This window comes from Octopus bimaculoides, chromosome 19, assembly GCF_046866305.1.
Source record: "Octopus bimaculoides isolate indiv1 chromosome 19, ASM4686630v1, whole genome shotgun sequence".
Lineage (NCBI taxonomy): Eukaryota > Metazoa > Mollusca > Cephalopoda > Octopoda > Octopodidae > Octopus > Octopus bimaculoides.
The window spans coordinates 51152950-51175449 of record NC_142946.1 but is presented as its reverse complement, the minus strand read 5'-3'; the positions used below and the strand labels follow the sequence as shown (position 1 = coordinate 51175449).

The 22500-nt window shown below is 36.7% G+C and overlaps 1 protein-coding gene across 9 annotated transcripts in view; it reads left to right on the top strand.

Moving 5' to 3' along the window:
* The window catches only part of LOC106882031 (uncharacterized), a 368620-nt gene that overhangs the window by 247058 nt on the left and 99062 nt on the right, over positions 1–22500 (top strand). For all 9 annotated transcript variants that reach the window (XM_089337690.1, XM_089337687.1, XM_089337688.1 and 6 more), the window contains one exon: positions 10594–10932. In XM_089337690.1, the coding sequence (XP_089193816.1) occupies positions 10594–10932 (339 nt within the window). The remainder of the gene's footprint in view (positions 1–10593; positions 10933–22500) is intronic.

Below are 22500 nucleotides of genomic sequence, written 5' to 3'. Positions count from 1 at the left end.
GGTTACATAATGCGCTACAATATTATAATATGTATATTTTGCTACTGTGTGGGGTAGGATGGTGTTGGTATGATGCATGCGTTTATTGTAGTTTTCAAATCCATTAATATATATATATATATGTATATATACAACGTGTTTCTTTCAGTTTCCATCTACCTAATCTACTCACAAGGCTTTGACCGGCACGAGGCAATAGAAGACACTTGCCCAAGGTGCTAAGCAGTGGGACTGAACCCGGAACCATTTGGTTGGAAAGCAATCTTCTTACCACACAGCCACGCCTGTGCCTTAATATGTATTATGTGTGTATGTATGTGCGAATGTAGGCATGTATATTTGTATGCATATAGGTATATATGTATTATGTATGAATGTATGCATATGTATGTGCGTGTGCGCGCGTCTATGCATTTGTGTGTTTGTGTGTTTTCATGGGAAGTAAATTAGAGTCCTGAGAATTAAAAGACATACCCTCTTTGAATCATTATTACAATTCCAGGAATTTCTGAATAAGTTTGTTCAAGTTAATGTATGTAATTATACGTATGTGAATATGAGCTCATACTTACTCTCATTGAATGCGTACACATTTCACGTAAGTACACCACTGTATATGATTACTTTTTATATTTGTTCGGTTATGTAGGTATGAGACTATGTTAATGTGTTGGGTGTATGTGTGTATGTGTATGCTTGTGTGCTTGGGTACCGTACGTACATATGATTGTATGAGTGTGTGTATGTCCATTCCAGTAAACCTAACCGTATTTTATTTGGAATGGTTTATAAATCTTCACTGCCACGCAATGCGATGAACCCGGAAATATGTGACTGGGAAGCAAAGTTCAATCGACAAAGCCACTTCTGCGCCTTTCTTTGTATGACATCGATATATGTCTATCTGGTATTAATTCTATTCTTCGATAGATTAAGCACCAGGCTTAAAAAAGAAAACATAAGTACGAGATCAATTCATCCGACTAAAAATTGAAGGCGGTGCTCCAGCATGGCCGCAGTCTAATGACTGAGACAGATTACATTTGGCGTGTACGGGTTAGTTAACTTTGCTCTCTGTTGGAAACACAACGGGTCTCTTATGTAAATTCGCTTTCGTTTAGGCCCTGGGCCCCTACGAAACAAAGTATAAATTAGATTCTCTAGCGAGGGTACATATTAGCTCACCATAGACTTTACCTTCTTTCTTTTTCTCTCTATCTCTCTCCACCTCTCTCTCTCTCTCTCCCTCTCTCTCTCTCTCTCTCTCTCTCTCTCTCTCTCTCTCTCTTCGTGTGTCCCTCCTCTCTCTCCCACTGCCTCCCTTTCTCTCTCTGCCTCTATGTCACTGTCTCTCTCTCATTCTCTCTCTCTCTCTCTCTGCAATATTACGCGGCATTTTCGCATTTAAAGCAGTGCATGACATTTAGGGGGAGAGGGAAAAAGAGAGAGGGCGAGAAAAAGAAAGGAGGAGGTAGAGAGAAAGATGGAGAGAGGGAGATGAGGGGAGAGAGAGAGACTGCGAGTCTGAGACCGAAGTGTGTCTATTAGACATGCTAATTATTTGGGTGGTTCTTTTCTAGATACGGCCCAAGATAGATAGAAAAAAAAAGAGAGAGAGTGGGGGGGGAGAAGATAGATAGATAGATAGATAGATAGATAGATATATAGATAGATAGGTTCGTGTAATTTATTGTGATAACAAAACATTTTACTTACCACTCGTATTTCATGTTTAAGGACAATGTGTTTATCTGTGTCTAATAATGGCAGTTCCAGTACAGTTTCGATAGTCTATCGTAACACCGTAGCTAGTGTTACGGGAATTCATTATTCACTTTGCATCTAATGATAGTACACCCAATTGTCCGATGTTTTTCGTTAGTCAATCGATGTTGTTTTGGAGAGAAGTAATCCATTTTGGTTGTTATCAATCGATAGATCTCAGTTACTCCTATCTATTGGCAAATGGTAATTGCAACAGAAATGCATTAGGATATTCAGTGTCTAAAAACTGGAGGCTTCAATTTGTACTAGGTGTTCTTCAACGATTAGATCGATCACAGCATCAATTTTGTATATTCTCTCTGTCTCTGTCTTTTTTTTTTTTTTTCAATATGCTCGTGTCAAAATCGTTCTTTCATTTAGTAGCTTGTTGAGGTAAATAGTGAAATTTATTTTAGGCTCTTCGAAACCTTCTCGCATTTCCATTTTTTTTTTTTCGTGTCTACTGCATGTCTGTGCAATGGTTGCAGTAGCACTACCTTTGCATCCATTGTTTTAATTTTGTTGTTATAGTTCATTGTTTTTATCACTTTTCTCCAGAGTGAATCAACTGTGATATTAATACTGTTATTTAGCATGTATTTTTTATGTTTAGCTTTCCTAAGTAAAGCATCTTATTTCTTCTCAACGGACGTTGATTGATGGTGCGATGGCAACTCAAAAAACTTATGAGTAGTCGCAAGTATGAATTTATGTAGGTATGTATATATATATGTATACATGCGTATAAGTATACATGTATGTATGTATATCTTTGTCTATGAGATTTATTTAAATTGTTTACGTAATTCAAGCTGGTCAGTATTAGAAAGACAAGGCCTTCTTTTTTTCAACTAGACTTAGAAATATTTAGGTGCGTGCGTGTGGATATATCTAGGAAGACACTGGCTAATGTGTCATTCCTTCCTTTAGAAAACGCTTTGATTGGGATTTCATTGTTATTCCTAGCAGGTCCAGTCATTTAAATAGAAATGACCTTGTTGGCCCTTTTGAGGTGTGTCTGTAACATTAACATAGGTTAATGTATAGAAATGCAACACCGCACTTACAGCACACGAACTTTCAACATATTTAGCTGGATGTCTGGTTAACTCTAATATTCGGTCTGCATCCTCAAATTTATTCTGGATAGATAGATAGATAGATAGATAGATAGATAGATAGATAGATAGATAGATAGATAGATAGATAGATAGATAGATAGATGTGCGTGTGCGTCAGAGAGAGAGAGAGTGAGCATACACGTGTGGTCGCTGTTCTTTTTGTGATCGTAGTATTGGTATTAGAGTTAGTAGAGGTGGTAGTAGTAGTAGTAGTAGTAGTAGTAGTAGTAGTAGTAGTAGTAGTAGTAGTAGTAGTAGTAGTGGTGGTGGAGGCGGCGGCGGCGGCGGTGGTATTGATGGTGATGGTCATCTCTGGGAAATGGCAGACTTACGGCGTTTGGCGACGCCAGGTTGGCTACCAGCACATGTCTTGTCTTTCGAATCGATCGTGTCTCTCAACAATGTAATTGCTGTTTTCAAAACAAACAACACAAACATTCGTTATACGTTTGTTTTGATACTTTTCAACTACTGCTATTGTTGTTGGTGTCGTTGGTGTGGTTGCTGTGCAGATGGTGGTGGTGGTGGTGGTGGTGGTGGTGGTGGTGGTGGTGGTGGTGGTAGTGGTGGTGGTCATGGTGGTGGCGGCGGCGGTGCTGGTGGTGTTGGTGATGGTGCCTGTGGTGTTGGTGGTGTCCGTGGTAGTGTTTGTACTGCTGGTGGTGCAGGTGATGGGCGGGTGGCGGTGCTGGTGGTGGAGGTTGTGGAGAAGGTGGTAGTGGTGGTGGTGGTGGAGGTGGTGTTGGTGCTGGAATGGGAAGATGGTGGTGCTGCTGGTGACGTTGTCGTTATCGTTGTGATGGTGTTGGTGGTGGCGCTATAATACCAATGAAGCTTCTAGTAGTGGTGGCGGCGGTGGTGGTGATAGTAGTGGTGTCTAAGGATGTCACTACTTGCATCGGTTACCATCATTGTCGTTCTGATTAAGACAGTGAATTAGCAGAATCCTTAACGACGCCGGACAAAATGCTTAACGGCATTTCGTCCGTCTTCACGTTCTGAGTTCAAATTCGGCCGAGGTCGAATTTGCCTTTCATTCTTTTGGTGCCGATGAAATAAGTAACAGTTATACACTGGATCGATGTAATCGACTAGCCCCGTCCCCCAAAATTTCTGGCCTTGTGCCTATAATAGAAAGCATTCAGAATTGTTAGCATGCCGGACGAAATGCTTTGCGGGTATTTCACCCGTTGCTACGTTCTGAGCTCAAATTCCGCCTAGCTCGACTTTGCCGTTCATCCTTTCGGGGTCGGTAAATTAAGTACCAGTGAAAAACTGGGGTCGATGTAATCCACTAGTCTCCTTTCCGAAAATTTCAGTTCATGTGCCTTTAATAGACAGGATTATTATTATTATTATTATTATTATTATTATTACTATTATTATTATTATCATCATTATTATTATTATTATTATTATTATTATTATTATTATTATTATTATTAGAAATCAATTTTGAAGGCTGCGAGCCGGCAGGATCCTTAGCGCGCTGGACGAAATGCTTAGCGGTATTTCGCCCGTCGCTACGTTCTGAGTTCAAATACTGTTCAGGACAAATGCAAGGCGCAGCTGTGTGGTGAGTCGCTTGCTTTCTAACCACGTGGTTCCGGGCTCAGTTTCACTGTGTGGCACCTTGGGCAAGTGTCCTCTACTATAACCATGTACCGACCAAAGCCTTGTGAGTGGATTTGGTAGACGGAAACTGAAAAAAGCCCGTCGGAAACTGAAAAAACTAGCGGTTCGACAAAATAAAATGATAGAATAAGCATCAGATTTTAAAACAAGCAATGACGTTGACTTGACCGAGGAACACTTTCAAGTAGATACCCCACACCACAGCGGAAGCCTTCTTCCTGAAACTCCTCCAAATAGCGCCGCCGTTTCTACTTGAATATCATCTTCTGTCTCGTAGCGGAGCTCTTCTGGCTTCGGTTTCATTTTGGGAACGAGAGTGATGTCATAGACAGAAACGTCTCATTTTGCAGCTGCTGCTACTGTTGTTGTTGTTGTTGGCGGTGGTAGTGGTGGTGGTGGTGGTGGTGGTGGTGATGGAGTCTGTATGTCTATTCCTGTTTCATTTTATGGGGTGCGCCTATCAAAACAGGTTACGTTGTCGCTACTATTAATCGTAAAATTAAGGCGGCGAGCTGGCAGAATCGTTAGCACGCTGGACGAAATGTTTAGCGGTATTTCGCCTGTCGCTACGTTCTAAGTTCAAATTCCGCTGAGGTCGACTTTACCTTTCATCCTTTTGGAATCGATAAATTAAGTACCATCTGCATACTGTAATCGATTATCCCCTTCCCCCAAATTTTAGGCCTTGTACCTATAGTAGAAACTATTATTAATCGTAAAATTACTGCTGATATGGTGCTGCTGCCACTGCTTTATATCCCCAACTTTGGCCTACTTGAGCAGACCTATGATCTAATATCATATAGAAAATAGGTGCATTATGATATGAAACGGGGGGAAAAAAAATGTCTGCTGTGTCTAGCGGGACGCCAAGCGACATAGAGTCTCCCTCGCTGATAGTTATTTAATGTTGTGTGTTGTTATTGTCGCTGGCAGATATAATAAACAGTTGATGACAATTTTATTTATTGTGGTGGACAGTCTTGCCATTGTTACACCATTTTCTTTTTGGCAGATTCCTTATTATTTTCGTTTTTCTTTATTTTGCTTCTTCTGTGCCCAACTCAAAATGTCAAATCATTGATTCTTCTCTTATCATACGACCGATATATGTGTGTGTGTGTGTGTGTGTGTGTGTGTGTGAATATATATGTATATATAATATATATGTATATATACGCATATCTATATGATATAGAAGATATGTATGCTTACTTGTAATTATTTATATATAGTGAAGTATATTTGCCTCCTAAATGTGGCAGACCCATAGGGGACGATGCTACAGTTGTTTATAGCCCTAGGAAGACATCTCAGCCAGCTGGATAACGACACATTGTCTGTGTCCGATTAGTATATGCGTCAGCGTGTGTATGACTGGTTAGTATCCAGAAACCCCCCGGGTCCGTGTGTATCACGTAAGGCTAGAGATGGGAATGATGATTTCCCTTCGCAAAAACTAATCAGACACAGATTCGTAATCACCATTACACTCACCTAGCACTTTCTGAATGAATCCACTGCCCTGTCCTCAAATTGACACCCAAACACTCTGAAATATTTGTATTGGAACTTCCGGCGCGAATGCCCAGCAGTACAACATGTCATTTCCAACTTTCTAGCAGAATGAATTGCTTCATGATGTTTTTCTCACAGACGGTGCCCAACGGATCCTACTATATTGTGAAGTCGACAGAATCAAAAACAAACAATGCGAATGCGCTAAATTAAAAACATAAAATGGCGGCCATTTATCCATCGCATCTTATATATGTACACACACATATATATATATATATATATATACATACTTATATATATATATATATATATATATATATATATATATATATATATATATATATATATATATATATATATATATATATATATATGTATGTATGTATGTATGTATGTATATATACATATATATATTTATCAAGAGGATGTGTTATGATATTATTCCACATATACAAAAACAGCCATACCAACAATCCCAAATTCTTCAGTCGCTACGTAACCTCTGCCGATTGATAATATGTTGTGCATGTATGTATGCATGCATGCATGTATGTATGCATGCATGCATGTATGTATAGAAATATATATTATGTGTGTGTATATACACACATATATATATACAAAGACATACACTAATATATACAAATAAATGTATATATATATGTATGTATATTAATACATATATTTCTATGCATACATACATACATACATACATACCTACGTACGTAGATACTGATGTCTTGAGTTCTAGTTTCCTGTTTGTATCACCAAACCTATGTATATGAAGAAGGACTCTTGTAATAAATGCACGGAGAAGGTTGGAACGATGAGTGAAAAGCCTGGAAAAGTCTGAGCAAAGGAAATGTTAGGCCGTAAAATATTCCTGGCAGCATGTTCTTTTCTCTGATTAGTCCAGGTTTCAAACAATCGCGTGGAAATATAGACACCGTAAAGAGGACAAAACACACAAAAAAACTTTTTCAACAACGAAGTTAATCCCTGTTTTTCGAGTGTTTTTCAACGTCGTCAGCAGCAGCATTTGGTTTCAGGTCGTTAGCGCAAAAAGATAGAGATACATGACGGATGATGAAATTTATTTTGTTTGTACTTGTGTTACACAAGAATATCTTGAACATTCAATGAAAAAGCATTGCATGACATAGGAATTTTAATGTTCATGTAAACGGCAGGACGATATTTTACGTACTGGTGTATTATCAGTGAATTTGACAGATTGGTAGGCAGAAACTGCATGCAATCCCATCGTGTGTGTGTGTGTGTGTGTGTGTGTATTTGTCCCCTATCACAGCCTAATAACTGGAGTTGATTTGTTCGACTAAACCCTTCAAGGCACCGACCCCGGCATGGCTCCCTTATTGTAAGTGAAACAAGTAAAAGATAAAAGATAGCAGCAAAAACGCGTCGAGGGTGTTCCACTAATGATGAGATCATGAGATCAATTCTTGGATCGATCCACACACTGTTTCCATTCAAGACAATTCATCTCACGTTGCCCCAGTCTACTGAGCCGTAAATGATCACCAGCCGTGTGCTGGTGCAGTCACCTCTTTCTCTATATCACACACACTCTCTCTCTCTCTCTCTCTCTCTCTCTCTCTCTCACACGCACTCTCTCTGTCTCATACATACACACTTTCTCTCTCTATCTCGCACACACACTCTCTCTCTCTCACACATTCTCTCTTACACACACACCTTCTCTCTCATACACACTCTATATCTCTCTTACACACACACCCTCTCTCTCACACATACACACACTCTATCTCACACATACACTCTCTCTCACACACACACACACATACACACACTCTCACACACACACTCTCTCTAAAACACACTCTCTCTCATACACACTCTTTTTCTCTCTCTCTCTCTCTCTCGCTCACACACACACACACACACATACACGCATACATACATACATACATACATACACACACACATAGCTGTCACATCCTGCCGGCTCCGCTAGATAAAGAGTGAGGGTGCCGAGACAGCATCGATTTTTGCTTGCAACGACATAAACACACCGAGCAATTAGCGAGAGTATGGTATATATATAACTAATTCATACTCACTTGTAAGTGACAGTGAAATATGATGAAGTGTGCAAAACGGAATAAATTATTTTGCCGCGAGGTAAAATATATTCCGTTCTGCGCAATATTTACGTACTATTTACTGACATAGGGCCGTCAGTAATTTTACAGAATTCTGCTGTTTTACTATTTTATACGTATAATCTGAGATGATATGGGGAAATAGCTTAACAAAATAGTAGTTTACATTGGTACTAAGACAAGTTTGTTCAGAAAAAATTTGAAAGATAAGGGAAAAAAATGCAGAAAAATAACTAACATAAGGAAACGATTCATCATAACTATATTATCCCTAACGAAGAGATGGAAGTTACATTATCACTTGGACATAGATTTGAACTCAGAACCTAACCAAGGGAAATGAGCCATTCCAAGTTATTTAAAACAGTTTTGAATATTTATTTCTACATAAGGTGTCGAGTTGACAGAATTGTTACCGCGCCGGGCAAAAATGTTTTATTTCTTTATTGCCCACAAGGGGCTACACACAGAGGGGCAAACAAGGACAGACAAACGGATTAAGTCAATTATATCGTCCCCAGTGCGTAACTGGTACTTATTTAATTGACCCCGAAAGGATGAAAATGGGCAAACATATTTAGCGTCATTTGGTCGATCTGCACGTTCTGAGTTCAAATTCCGCCGAGGTGGATTTTGCTTTTTATCCTTTAGATGGTGGTGGTTGTGGGTCGATAGAATAAATACCAGTGAACCACTGGTGTCGAGGTAATCGACGTACCCTCCCGCCTCGAAATTTCTTGCCTTGCGCAAAAGCTTGAAACCAATGTCTATTCCAGCAATAACTATTTCTTATTGAGACACAAAGGCAGCAAATGTTAGGAAAGTTATCTAAAAATTACTATCGATTTAGTATTTGACTGGTTCTTTATTTTATCAACTCCACAAAGGATGAAAGGCAAAGTTAACCTCGGTGAGATTTGAAACGGGAACATAAAGACTCGGAAGAAAACAGCATAAAATGTTTTATCCCAAACTTCGAAACTTTTACCCTCTTGGGACACCCAGGCCGATTGATCGGCCCAAGTGATACAAGCTGAAAGAACTTTGTTGCCGATACATCGGTCCCGATAGAACAAATGTTGTGAATGGTTGGTTTTGATGTGTAATAGCTAATCAGAGATCGTCTTTCAATACATGTATCTCAAAAGAAAAAAAAATTGGTCTTTTGACTACACATACCAAAACACCGTGTGTTTCAAAAGAGTTAAGATTCTGCAACACCCCATCTTCTTTTTTTTTTTCTTTGCCTTAGCAATAGCGCTATGAATATTTTCTTTTAACTCTTCAGGACGACTGCAATACTTCATTGATACTTCATTTGTCGTGTCAGGAAATGATGAATGGCTCATATGTAAATTTCCCAAGGAATATTGTCTAACATTTAAATGATCATCCATCTTCTCGCTGGAAATTCTTGTTTTCAATCTCTCTACATTGATATTGATGACAATATGCGCTGTCATGCACGCTGTCGTAGTTTGACAACAGTGAAGCCTATCATCCACAAACGCAAAATAATTCTGGTGTGAACGGCTTGCGTCGCCTGAATATGTCTTTTTCCCGTTCGTTTCTTTCGAAATCTCATTATAAAAGAAGGTGGTAGTCTATCTCTTAATAATGTATGGACTTCATATTACTATACTTGGTGCAATATTGTCAGCTGGAAGATTGTGAGGTACGACTGCTTCACCATAATGAATGAGACTGTCTCCAGTGAGTGGTTAGAATGTTTTACCTATTAGAAATGGTAGACAAAATTTTCCCTCGTTTAACACAATACTATAATCAAAAGGCTTCACTAAATCTTTTATTTTTTCCTTTAGTTCTTTCACTCATTAGACTGCGGCCATGCTGGTGCACCGCTTGAAGAATTTTTATTCGAATGAATCGACCCCAGTACTTAAATCTTTTACTAAGCCTGGTACTTATTCTATTGGTCTCCTTTGTCGAACCACCAAGTTAAGGGGACGCAAACACACAGACGTCTGTTGTCAAATGGTGATGGGGGGACGAACACTCACACACATATATGTATATATATCATATATACATACATACATATATATATATATATATATATATATATATATATATATATATATATATATATATATATACGACGGGCTTCTTCTAATTTCTTCCGTGTACCAAATCCACTCACAAGTTTTTGGTCAGCCCGTGGCTATAGTAGAACGCAACGCATTCACTACCAGATTACATACCTACGTGAATTAACTATATATCTCTCATCAAAATATGTGGAACTTTTCTCTTTTAAGAGCCTGATATTTTATGTTAATGCATGTATTTATTTTAATTTTTCAACTGCAATTAACGTATAATTCTTTGGAAACAGAAAATGGTCATACGAAAACTACCAGATTTTTTTTTCGTTTTATATGTTTCAGACAATGGAGCGCTTGACTTCAAAATTCGAGGCACTCTCGCATCAGGAAAAGCAAATGTTACGATGACGTGTAGCGACTATTACAAATCACGCGTTTACGGTGTTGCATTTAAAAAAGGAAAGACAGCCTTGGTTCATGTCAACAACAGCACAGGCCCTGCTTGGTTAGATCCACAATATATGAAACGCGTCAAGACAGAGGTACACAGTCTTCATTCGGGCAATGTGAAAGTGTCTCTAACTTTGTTAAAGATAACTTGTAGCGATGAGGATCTTTACGAATGTGAAATACAAAGAATACCTTCTTCAAAATCAATTCAGAAATATTTTAGGATATTATGTAAGTACTAATATTAATATTATTTTATTTTACTATACATATATATGTTTTTAAAATACATATTTCTGTTCGTACAGTGAGGAATGAGATTCTGAAGTAGATTCAGAAAGTACAACCTCACTTAGAATAAATGTATTTATATCTTGTATTAAATCTTAATGGGTTTTTTAAAATTTTATTTACTGAGTCTGGATCAGGAAGTGGTGATCGTGGCCTTGGCAGCCTCTCCTAGACTAATACGTTTGATGCTGTTAATGTTCCGTTTAAAATGTTGCATGTCACCGGATTCAGGAATGACATTAGCAGGGAGGTTCCTGAGAATCGATGTTTTGGGGAAAGGTGGATTGGATAGTGGTTAATGCTGGAAAAGAAGGATTCAGTTTTTTAAAAAATGGCAGGAGTTGGAGAGAGCAATGTGTTGTGTTGGAATGCCTGAATCATGGAAGTATGAAATCAGCTGGCACCGAGGAGCAGATACCATTACTGTAGCGACAGAAAAACAGAAGGACGAGACAGCACATCCACAAGCGTCCAAGTGGACCTCCTCAGGTGCAGTACAGAATGTCACTGTACGTAAGAGCAGCATTGACCCTGATGTAGATACAGTACTCCACTGTTAGTATCACTTGAGCCTTGTTGAGTGCCAACAACTGTTGAGGGCTGGAATATCCTCTAGTCCTAAAAAACAAAGGCTAATCTTTTGGAGCAGATAGATAGATAGATAGATAGATAGATAGATAGATAGATAGATAGATAGATAGATAGATAGATAGATGGATGAAGACATAGATGGATGGAGAAATGGATAGAAGGATGAATGGTGGGATACCTTTATGGAGGGACAGATAGAAAGACTTCTGTACATAAGGATATATGCAGGTATCTATCTGTCTATTTATGATTTCCCAAATCATATTCACTTTTGTATAGGATATTCTATAATCACTGTACAACAAACACGCAATAGACACTGAGCATCTCTCCATTATATGTGATGAATGTGCGTGCATGCGTGTGTCTGTGTCTGGGTTCATGATAGGAAATATTCCGCTATTTCTATTTGATGGCCCATCCAGGATAGTTTTAACCTCTGTTTTATCAGCATCAGCAAATTGTACTGTTTGATCTCACAATTGATTTAATTACATTAACAGCTACGTTTTAGTAAACACTTAATTCGGTCTGTCTCTCTCTCTTAATAGAATATTTGGCAGTACATTGAGATTCACAGAGATTCACATAGACACTCACACACACACACACACACACACACATACACACACACACACACACACACACACACACACACACACACACGTAAACTAATTTAAGTACACGTGCGCAGATACGCAAGCATACACATATACGCATACGCATGTATATGCATATATGTGTGTATGTGTGTATATATGTATTGACACATATATATATACATATGTTTATGTACATATATATATGTATGCATATGCATATATATATATATATATATATATATATATATATATATATATATATATACATATATATATATATATATATATATATATATATATATATATAGCTATTATACGCATTTATGCATGTGTATATATTTTTCTTCAGGTACATATGTGTCTCTACATGCAAGTACTATGTATTATATATGAATGTATGTATGTACGAATGTCTGTGTATGTTCATCTGTGTGTGTAGTTAAGTGTTGAAGAGTGTATATATATATATATATATATATGTGTGTGTGTGTGTGTGTGTGTGTGTGTGTGTGTGTGTGTGTGTGAGAGAGAGAGAGAGAGAGAGAGAGAGAGAGAGAACGTGTGAGTATATGTATGTTTTTGAACGTAAGAATATATGTACGTATGTATGTGAATATGTATGCATGTATGTATATATATATATATATATATATATATATATATATATATGTATGTTCATATATATATGTATGTATCTTTATATAGAAACACACGTGTGCGCACACGTACACACACGCACACGCACACACAGACAAGTGTATGTGTATGTATCTAATTCCACAACCAAATTTTTCACATTCAGTGCATCTGCTTCGCTGCGGTTTCTTCTGATTACATCATCTTCATTAATTATGATACTTTCATTGTGAGGAAGAAAGTGACGGCCATGATGATAATAATGGCTATGATAATCATGAGAACGATGATGGTGATGTTGATGATGTTGATCCCGAGGATAATATCGTGATCATGATGAAGTATATACATACGTAATGCATGCCTGCATAAGTATATACATACATATATACATACATATATACATACATATTTGCGAACATATATAGTTAGACAGATAGTTACATCAATACAAGCGTAATACATGCCTGCATAAATTTACACATACATACATACATACATACATACATACATACATATAGTTAGTTATGCTTACAAGCCCGTTCTCAGACTAGCAGAGAAACCGGCAAAAATTTAAATGACATAACATACATATAATGTAAAAGTCAGCAAACCAACAATAACAACAGTAGTAGTAGTAGTAGTAGTAGTAGTAGTAGTAGTAGTAGTAGTAGTAGTAGTAGTAGTAGTAGTAGTAGTAGTAGTAGCTGCAGCAGTAACTCCTGTGTGCCAAACAGGGCGTACAATAACAAGAACCACAACTATAATAAAATAATAATAATAATAATAATAATAATAATAATAATAATAACAACAATAATAATAATAATAATTTTGATGATGATGCTGATAATGATAATACATAAGTAGATGGTCGTTCTAAGTCGGTGAAAGCCGAAATGAAATGTATCGTAATGGATGTGAAATCTCTTTATTCCAGTTTCCTTGTACGGTTCTCTGTAACCAACATTGACTTCAACATTCTTCCGTCTGCCAATCTTGATAAATTAGACACTACAACATCATTAATAACATACTTACCGATTCATTCTTCTCAATTCCGTTCTTAGGCGTATGTGTGATTGATATTGCTTCCTAGGGCAATGCTCTTTTCCATTTTTTTTTTTGTTTTTTGTTTTGTTTTTGATTATTTGTTTGTTTCTTTGTTCTGTTTTGTTTTTCTCAGTCTTTTCGTCATTGCGGTGATTTCAATTCTCTATCCCAGTATTTTTCTTTCTTGTCTTTTCACACACACACACACACACACACACACACACAGGTTGATCTTTATTGCTGGTCAGAGAGTGACCATCGGTTTAGCGCGTAAATTAGACAGACGCGAGTAAACTGTTGCCCTAGTCACAAGTAAAAACCTGGTCGTGTTTTCAAAGACAAATACATGAATAAAGTGTTATTAATTTCGCAAATGCAATTTACTTCAAACTAATCAAATATTAATAAAATAGTACATCTGGTTATGTAATGTCACGGTTGCTCCAAGGTTACACTTTCTCTCCAGACTAAACTGGCTGTTCAAATGGAATAATTCATAAATTGAAATTTCTCAAACAGAAATCGTAGATGTCTTAGCATTTCCATTATTATTGGTCTTCGTACTGTATACGTATTTCTGTCGCCTTTACTTTTTCTCATTAGTTTCTCATTTCCAAGTATATGCGCAGGCATGGATGTATAGCTAAGAACCTGGCTTTTTCAGCCGAGTGATTGACACCCAAACACTCTGAAATATTCGTATACTAGGTGACATTCGCCATAGCAGGAGACACTCGCCCAAGTTGCCACGTAGTGGAACTGAACCTAGAACCGTATAGTGTGTAAGGAAGCTTCTTACCACACAGCTGAACTTGCGTGTATATACATACATATATATATATATATATATATATATATTCTTTCTCGCGCTCTCTCTCTATCTTTCTCTTTATATGTATATATATATATATATATATATATATATATATATATATACATATAATAGATATAATATATATATATATATATATACATACATATATATATAATATATATATACATATATAATATATAATATATATATAAATATAATATAATATATATATATATATATGATACCTGCCAAAAGAATGTTTTCTTTTACGTCGTATGAAGTACAGGAAATAATGATTTAAAATACATGTAATTAGTGACGAAACAGAGAGGCATTACAGCATGTATTACATAGCCATTATGTCATGTGAAATATGACTGCAGCCTGAATGATATTACAAATATATGTATATTTACCTATTTCTCTAGCTACATCTATCGCTGTACAAACAACTATGTTTGTATAATATATATGTGTGCGTGTGTATATATATATATATATATATATATATATATATATATATATATATATATATATATGCGTGTGTTTGTGTCTGTGTCTCTGCCTGTATAAATGCATTGATATATACATGCATACACACATACAGTATATACATGCACATATACAACCAGACCAACATAACGTAACATCGCATACATACGCACTCAATTCAAATCTAGATGCAGGAATTTCGCGACCGATTAGAGAAGGTATATTTTGGAAGCTTTTGATTTTCTTTACAATTATAACAACTGAGGTAATTTTACATGATTCCACTTGGAGAAATCATCGTCTCAGATTGCTAAAAGACGCCAACATTTCAGTGTAATTGTTATGGTTACTAATAATGATTGTCCTCCAATTTCCTTTTATACCACATATCTTCGGACGGATCTTTATTTTTTCTTTCCGTTTTGCAAGTTACTAGTTTTGTGTAGCCAACCGCATCCTTATAACTCATACAGACGCACATATATATACACACGTGTGCACGCGACACACGAATTTGTGGATGTATAATTTCACATTTTCTTTACTAATATATATTATGTAATGTCTATTTCTATACTTCTTTGGTTCTTTGAATGTCTCTCTCTCTCTCTCTCTCTCTCTCTCTCTCTCTCTCACACACACACACACACACGCACACACACACTGTTTCTCTGTATCTAAATATGCCTGCATACGAACGTGCGTGTGAGTGCGATTTACATTCTGTTGTGTCCTTGAGCAAGTTACTTTATTTCATGTTGCTCCAGCTGGCAAAGTTGGGTTGTATCTGAAGTTCAAAGGACCACTCTTGTCATATTTAGTATCACGCAGAATCTCCCTGCGAACTATGTTACAGATAAAGCAGTCTGTGGAGTGCTCAGCCACTTACACGTTAATTTCAGGACCAGGCTGTTCCGTTGATTGAATCATCTGGAACCCTCGTCGTAAAGATAGATAGATAGATAGATAGACAGACAGACAGACAGACAGACAGACAGACAGACAGACAGACAGACAGACAGACAGACAGACAGACAGACAGACAGACAGACAGAGGGGTGCATGGGTAGATGGATCAAAATATTTTGATTCAACATTCGTGGTATTTAAAGTTTCAAAGCCTGGATTTGAATGGTTGAGGATGAACATGTAAGTGCCACGGATTTTAAATCAAACTGTCATGATCCATACACATAACTCCCAATAAACGTGTTGAGTGCCCTTCATTCGTTTGCCCACTCTCTGAAGAAACATATGTTTGCGAAACGAACTTCTGGAACATTAAATATATAGAACTGTGTACAGTAATTTAATTTCGAGAGAAAGCGTTTACACATAAGTAATTTATTATAAGTATAACTGCGAAATTATTACTGACTTTTTATGATGTTTCTAAGTGTAAAAACTTCATTCCACAATATTTCAATTCATGCAGTTACGTTGGATAGTCAGCAGACGTTCTAGAAAGTGTTCAATATGGCTAATCTCCTGTTTGTATCTACTGCTGAATGCATAATATAAAGTCGTAACCATACATCTGAACTCAGATATGTTCTCCCATGCTTTAGAGCCATGCCGCTCTTAAAGCAGACGTCCTGTTATAAATTAATATCACCTAAATAAAAAATAAAACAATAACGTGATTTTTCAGACATTGAAGTCATCTATCTAAATCATAATTTACTGTCTGACGTTGAAGTCCTATATAATACTTTTTTCAAAGGTTTACCACTGACCTGAGAAAATATTAGTGATAAATCAAGTGTTGAATCTGCAACTCAGAAGTGAAATATTTTCCTCCATTTTGATGCTTTACACTCAGCGAGTCCGTCCAGTAATTTTAATGTTAATTTGCTAAAAGATAACATAATTAGGGAAATTGGAATTATAAGTGACATGTCTTTTAGTCTTCAAGGAAATGGAAGCAATTTGTTAACCTTTCTAATAATGTATCAAATATTTTTTTAATAGAGAAATTTAAAAGACAAAAGTTAACATTTATAAAAAGAAGTGAGAGAAATTTTAATTTAGGCGCTCAAGATTTATCTTTGCCCGCTTGTTCTGAAGCAATAATTTAAGTTAGAAGTCTTTGATGACATCATAGAGTCTAGCAAATGCTTCCATTTTGATATTAGCTTTCTTCGTTCGAGGTCAAAAGGAAACATAAATTCCCGATGAAATAAAAAAATGGCGGCTGTTAGAAGCGTTTGTGTTATTTTCTTTTGCATTGATTGAAATTTCAGCGAAGGGTTCCTCTTCTCATACAACATTATAGTGAATTGTGTTACTTTTTACTACTATTCGCACCATCATTCACTGTCTATTGGGAAATGAGATGGCGAGCAAAAATTTAAAAATAAAAAAAAAACCATCTGTTGACACTGGTATAGGGAAAAGTACGAATAAAACTGCTTTCTCAGAATTTATTTTCTTAAAATAAAATATGCTAAAATATCTATCTTCGATCAAATACGTGTGTGTTTGTGAGTGAGTGTTTGTGTGTGTGTGTGTATGTGTGTGTGTATGTGTGTGTGTTATTACATGCACACATGTATAAATGTGTGCATAAAGTGTATGTATCTATTTTTTCTCGCAATCATTATTATTATTATTATCATTATTATTATTATTATTATTATTATTATTATTATTATTATTACTATTATTATTATTATTATTATTATTATTATTATTATTATTATTATTACTATTATTATTATTAAAACAGCGGTGAGCTGGCAGAATCGTTAGCACGCCGGACGAAATGCTTAACGCTATTTCGCCCGTCTCTACGTTCTCAACTCAAATTCCGCCGAGATCCACTTTGTCTTTCATCCTTTCGGGGTCGATAAATTAAGTATCAAAGAAACACTGGGCTCGATGTAATCGACTGATCCCTTCCCCAAAATTGCTGTCCTTGTGGCACAATTTGAAACCATTATTATCATTGTTATTGTGGTTGTTTTTGTAATTTGAAAATAAAGAAGATGGCTTTGGAATGACTCTATAAGAGGTTAAAATATCTGCGATTATTTAGCTTCATCAATTCGAAGTCTGATTTCCAATAACTTTGCGATCATTCATATGGCTTTGATCAAATAATTTACAGTCATATACTGAAGATCACTTACCTATACACGTTTAACTATTAGCTTTGAAGCTTGAAATAACCAAATTATATCTTAGTCTTTGAAAATTTTGATAACAGGCTGATATGTATGGTAGTGTCCATTATTTCAGTTGGCTTCTTTAAGATCGAAATTCAAAATTTCTCTAGTTTTAACTTGACCAATAAAGACCACCGAGGGTCAAGGTAGAAGGTATGTCTGCATATGTATGCGCCGGTCCGGGTAAGAGTTTTTGAGGATCACATGCAGTTTCTTAGGCCATGTAAATCTCTCTCATCGGCACCACTCTTTTATTTGTTTTTCATCAAATGGATATTCTGCTGAGTTTTTACTGATACAGATTGGCCATTAATTTTTTTTCTTTATTATCCAGATCAGCGTAAATAATTATTTCTAGTTTTGGCACAAAACCAGTAATTTTAAGAGTGTTTGTGTGTGTGTTCGACTGATGTAGTTGGGTGGTACTGTATTTTATCGATCCCGGCAGAATGAAAACGTAACTCAGGACTTAAAGAGCCGGAAGAAATGCCGCTAACCATTTTGTCCGACGCGCTTGCGATTCTGTCAGCTCGTCGCTTTACAGCAGATAAATAATAATGCTTTCTACTGTAAGCACAAGACCTGAAATTTTGTGAGGGCGGGGCTAGTCGATTTCATTGACCCCAGTAATAGACTGGTGCTTATTTTATCAACCCCGAACGAATAAAAGGCAAAATCAACCACGGCGGAATTTGAACTCAGAAGGCTTCTTACCACACAGCCGCACCTTGCGCCTATAAATATATTGTCGAATATTTGAAAGAATACCGTATATCGAAACATAACTCGTGACTTTGTTATAATTGCATCAGACATTTCTTAAAAGGACACATCCTCGAGAAGAATTTCAGAGAGCGATTTTATTTCTAATGGTCTGCTCGTCATCACGAATTTGCGAAAGAGAGGAAAATGGTAATGTAATGAAATTATCTCAAGAATCGACAAATAATATTTCTCGTCCTTTTCGTAGGCAACAAAATATTCTATTAACCATAATTCGCGTGAGCTACTTCAAATATTTCATTTTTATTTCCTTTCAGCTTATATGGTGTATTATATTATTCGTTTAGTTTTCCTTTCGTCCTTTGCTAAATTAAAATCAATTTTCTTTTGTTTTTTGTTGATCTTTTTTTTTTTTGTTTTTTTCGAAAACATACATAAGAGGTTTTGCAGATGACATATGTAAATTGAAACATAATTTGATTCCTCATCTTTGTTTTAAAGTAGCATCGTCTGAGCTCTATAGATTTGCTGCAGGCTGAGTATTGTCTTACTGTTTTAACTTCGTTTTCGTTTTCAAAGTTTTAGTTCATCGTATTTAACCCAGTATATTTTCTGGTACACAATTTATCGATCTCGAAAGATAGGAATATCAACTTGATCCTTGACATAACCTAATGGAACTGAAAGATGAAGTTTCTTTATGGCGCAAGCGTAGCTGTGTTGTACATAGTTTGATTCGTAACTATATGGTTTCGAGTTCAGTCCTACTGCGGGGCACCTTGAGGAAGCGCTTTCTACTATAGCTCCGGGCTAACCAAAGCCTGATGAATTTTGTAGATGGATATTGAAAAAGATTTGGCGTGTGTGTGAGAGAGAGAGTACGTTCTTGTGGGTGTGTCTGTGTGTGTGCTTGTGTGTGTGTGTGTGTGTGTGTGTTTGTTTGTGTGTGTACCTGTGTTTGTGTGTGTGTATTTTACACAGCGTATCACGATTTCTGGTGTGGTCATCTGGATAGGAGAGCTTAAGACATTTTCCACTATCTGGCCAAGATCTACAAAGGTGAAAGGATGACATATATTTTGTTATAAAATATGCCCGGCAAACTACACAACCAGTTTATTGCAGATAGATCTTAACAACAAAATCTAATATGAACCCCCCTAAGGGCTATATGAACCCCGGTTGAGAACCGCTGGTGTAGCTGATCCTTATTTGAGTTTTTACTTCTGAAGGCAATGGATCAACATATGTGGAACAAAAGGGGCTCAAACGATCTACATGTAAACAAAGAAACAGGAAACAAATGCGTAGATAGGCCCGATGAAATGTTGGCAAACAATTTAACAATTTCTGCCAGCAATTGAGAACTCTACAATTAATTTTTTTTTTTTTTTTTCTGTTATCGGAAAAGGTCCTTTGGGTGAGCTTCAATAACGAAATCACTATATTTACAACGATTAATTTTAACTGGAATCAATTCTTAATGAGAATAGAGTCTATTCGTTCCATTGTTATCCAGTGTCTGCTATAGTCTTTCTATGTTTACCCAAAACATTCTCTAGTAACGTTGTTTTGGATAACAAGCTAATATTGCCTCATGTTCATACGCAGTCCTCTGGTACATTTGTTGCTGTTGTTGTTGTTGCTGCTGCTTTTGCTCCTGTTGTTCTTGTTATTGTTGTTGTTGTTGTTGCTACTATATGGTGTTTTAACCACTGCATTGCTATTCAGTCTGCATTTTACTAAAGATGTTATTCCGTTTTATCCTATTAAAATCTATTGTCTGATAAACATACGTATACAGTTAGCTATACATAAAGAAAATACAAACACACGCACAGCAGACTCAGAAATACATATTCATATACACACGTATGTGTCTATGTCTATGTATGAATCTAATACACACACACACACACACACACACACACACACACACACACACACAAGGGGTGAAAGAGTGAAAGAGCGAAAGGGAAGATTGAGATAAATAGATTGATAGATAAACAGATAGATAGACAGATGGATAGATAGATAGATAGATAGATAGATAGATAGATAGATAGATAGATAGATAGATAGATAGATAGATAGATAGATAGACAGATAGACAGACAGAGAGAGTGAGAGAGAAACAGGGATAAATTGTTCTGTGACAATGATCAGATCCACACAAAATGACATGCATGCTGGCATAGATATCTCAATTCATTCACACGTATACATTTTTTGCAACTCAGGATATACAGACACACACACACACACACACACACACACACACACATACACATGCTAGTACAAATGAACCTACAGTGGGCTGGCAGCAGTTAAGCTGGTTGCGCAAAAGTTCTCTATTGCTTTCGCATTATCCAATGATGCATTGCAGATCTGACAGCGCCACAAAGTAATTATTGCCGGCTACATTCCCTAATAGGCGTGCTATTAATTTCAATATTCTTTCTAACCAAATCAGAAAAACAATAATTCGTCAAATATTGATTTCTGATTTGGGCACAAGGCCAGCAATTTCGGGGAAGAGTTAAGTCGATTACATTGACCCCAGTACTCAGCTTGCATTTATTTTATCCATTCCAAAAGGACTGAAAGTCAAGTTCGACCTCTGCGGCATTTGAACTTAGAACTTAAAAAAACACGAAATGTCTCCAAGTATTAATCCCGACAGACTAACGACTAACGACTCTGCCAACTCGCCGCCTTACTTCGTCTAAATATTCACTACACAGTTTTAAGTTCAGCAGTCCATAAACTGTCGGAGAAATGAATTATTATAATAACCTAAAACACTTATATACGAGAAATTTATCCTCTTAAAATGGACGGTAGAATTAATCCGTTCCTTGTTTATGACCGTCACCTAACCCTTGAATGATTAAAGCGAAATCCATTCTGATCTTTGATTTAAAATTGATAAAAGTTTTATTTTTAATCACTTGCTCGTATCCTTCAGCTAATAAGGCTGAATACACAGTTTCCATGGCGCAACGTTCCCCTTGAACGGACTGGCGTCCCGCTGCTCGGACCATAATTTTGAAGAGAGGGTACTAGGCGATTACATCAACTCCAGTACTTGTGTCCTTTAATGTGTGGAAGTGGATATCCTAGTGACTATAGGGTTCAGCTCTTGATCATAATGTCCTCAGTTTGGTTATTCTACTGCGTAGTACATTTTCTCCTCGAACATGACACTTCACTCTACGTTCATCGATCCCGTCTGACGCACAAACGATTTTGCCAACTCGACAAATTAAAGGTTGTATTCGAATGTTATAATTCTACAAGTCACGGAGATCACATTTGGAACATAATTTGGGAGACTTGCGTTCTTTAATGTGTGGAAGCAGGTGTCCTAGTGACCATGGTGCTCAGCGTCTGATCAGAATGTCGTCGGTTTGATTCCTGAACTGTAAAA